We start from the raw sequence: 2,500 nt of genomic DNA, 5'->3' as shown, positions 1-2,500 counted from the left end.
TTACACTTAGAATAGCTTTGGAAGTGTGAGTTAAACCCTTCTACATTTTTCATCAAGTCAACTACCAATCGTTACACACACACACATAGCTGATTAAGGATGGATCTATAGTTTAGCTTGGCTGACAATTTTTTGTATTATTTTCTTTGAAACTAGACTGATAATATTGTAATACAACATATATCAACCACTGTTAGGCAACTATAAAAATTGCCAGGATTGGTTGGATAGTGCCTTCACATGTTTATGTAGCTGCATTTACAGAACATATATCCAATACTAATTGGTTTATATATGCAACAGCCTTCCTTCCATTTTCAAAATGAACATACCAGCACTACAAAATCCTTTTTCAATCAAACTCAACATTAGGGATATAGAAAAATGACAAAACTTCAAAAAACAAAAGGAGAGCCAACCTTTGTGATGGTGATGAAATCGGTTGAGAGGAACACTGCCTGAACACCTTCAATCCTGAAGAGCAGCTTGGCCAATGGAGACTTCTGTGCTGCACTCACATTGGGGAAGTCAGCTGTGCCAGATTCCAGGACCTGAAAAATGTAGAGATAGCTTTCATATCATACAATACTTATACTTTATAACAACCATAAAAGCCTATATTATATGATTAGAATGCCAATACTATTACAATGTCAATACCATGTGAGCACAGATAAAATCAATATGTTATGAGAATGTCAGTACCAAATAATAACTTTGCCATTCCTAATCAGTTCACCATATAATCTTATCAAAGAAAATAGAAAAAACACATGTATTTTTTCCAATAATGAAGTGTCTCTTATAAGCAAATACTGAAAAAATGAGTAACAAAAATAGAGAAAAATAAAAAAGGGGGGAAATGTAAATAAAACAACAACAGACAAACCTGAACTCCTGGGATGAACTTGAGGGAGTTTGGGTTTGGTGTATCCTGGACTTTGATGAACATTGACCTTGAGGAAAGTTGTAGGGGGCAGCATGCTGGTTGCAAGAAACCATGATAACTGCTGCCATTGTTCACTGAAGTTAAGGCAATGCTGGACCATCTTTGTGATCTTGTGTGTAATGCCGCAGCACTGGAAGAAGGCTCTGTTTGTCATTCCCATTTTTGGTGAAAAGTAAAGGATTACCTGTAGCCCTAAGTGCATCTATGAATGTAATGGTAATGGTAATGTTGAATGAAGAGGGAATGGTGCATATGGAGAAGGAGAGGATGGGATGTGTTGGGAGAGAGTGGGAGGAAAGGGGGTAGGGGGAACTTAAGGAGGAGGAGGATGGATTTCAGCAATTACTCTGAATGTAGAGGAAATAGGAATAAAGTGAATGGAGAGTGAATGAGGGAGTGGAGTATTCTCTTGGATCATGTTTAGGAAGTTTCAGATGTATTCAAGAGTTTATGGAGTGGAGTTAGGTGGGGAGGTCTGAGAAACAAAGGTTCTCATGTGAGGAGAAGAGGGGACATATGTATCAGGAGCAGAGGAAGAGGAAGTTGTAGGAGAGAATGTGTTAGGAGATGGAGCAGAACATTTAAGTTGCCTAGTGCGGCAGGTAAAATGTGAAGGAGGAGGGGTAGGGTAGGGTTCATGGAAATAGAAAGAGATTTTAGACTGGATTTAGACTGGAAAAGGAATTTGACTGGGGGACCGGGGGAGTAGGGGTAGGATGGTTCAGGGTAGGGGGAAGAGATCCTTGAGGAGATACTGAGACATCTTGAGATGATGGGAGGTGAGCAGAGTGAAGGACAGTTTTGGAATAGGTAGAGACAGAAATACCATGTTGCTGTGCTTCTTGTATGGTGTCTGAGGCCTAGCTTGGATCTGAGAACTGCTACCTCAGACTCAAGCTTATAGGCAGGGCAGCTCCTATAGAATACTTTATGGGAGCCACCTTAACTGGAACATGTATGTGACTGAGCAGGGCAATTCAAACAATCATGACCTGAGCTGTGGGGCAACAGTGTTTGGCTAGGTGACCAAAACTCCAACATTTTCTGACATTGATGAGGAAGGGGTAGATATCGTTGGACAGGGAAAGACCCTCCACCAATACGAACTTCATTAGAGGAAGTAATGTCTGTGGGAGCTAATCTTGGCAAAATTGGTGTAGGATTTATGCTGGCCTATGGAAGGAATAGTGTAACACTATACTGCCACTGCCTCATAGTCAACATAGCAAGGAAGTAGGTCATTTTCAGTCTAACCAGTTCTTGTTGTAGATGGGACAATAAGTCAGGAGACAGAAACAGTACAGGTACAAGTATTAAGAGAGGAGCGAGGTTCAGCAGAAATAAGTTTACAAGTGAGGTCAGTCAGAGTAGATAGTGCACCACCTTGGGACTCACATGTAACTGTGACAAGGCTTGTACCATTGGAACAACTGCAAAAGGAAGGGGGTAAACAATGGAGAAAACTGTGCAGTAGGAGATGATGTGGAGAATGTTGGGAGAGAAGAAGGGGTGCTTTCTAAAGGTTGAGTAATGACCTGGGTGGGTGAGTTG

At 40.9% G+C, this 2,500-nt stretch overlaps 1 protein-coding gene across 1 annotated transcript in view; it reads right to left on the bottom strand.

Annotated features, from left to right (window-relative positions):
* LOC113805289 (NFU1 iron-sulfur cluster scaffold homolog, mitochondrial) overlaps window positions 1-2,500 on the bottom strand; it is a gene marked incomplete at its 3' end in the record, with an annotated part of 6,162 nt that overhangs the window by 2,606 nt on the left and 1,056 nt on the right. Inside the window, 2 exon segments of the mRNA XM_070127174.1 lie at window positions 420-551; window positions 890-1,079. Of these exon segments, the coding sequence (XP_069983275.1) occupies window positions 420-551; window positions 890-1,079 (322 nt within the window).

Source organism: Penaeus vannamei, chromosome 11 (assembly GCF_042767895.1).
Source record: "Penaeus vannamei isolate JL-2024 chromosome 11, ASM4276789v1, whole genome shotgun sequence".
Classification (NCBI taxonomy): Eukaryota; Metazoa; Arthropoda; class Malacostraca; order Decapoda; family Penaeidae; genus Penaeus; species Penaeus vannamei.
This window is presented reverse-complemented; position numbering and strand designations above follow the sequence as displayed.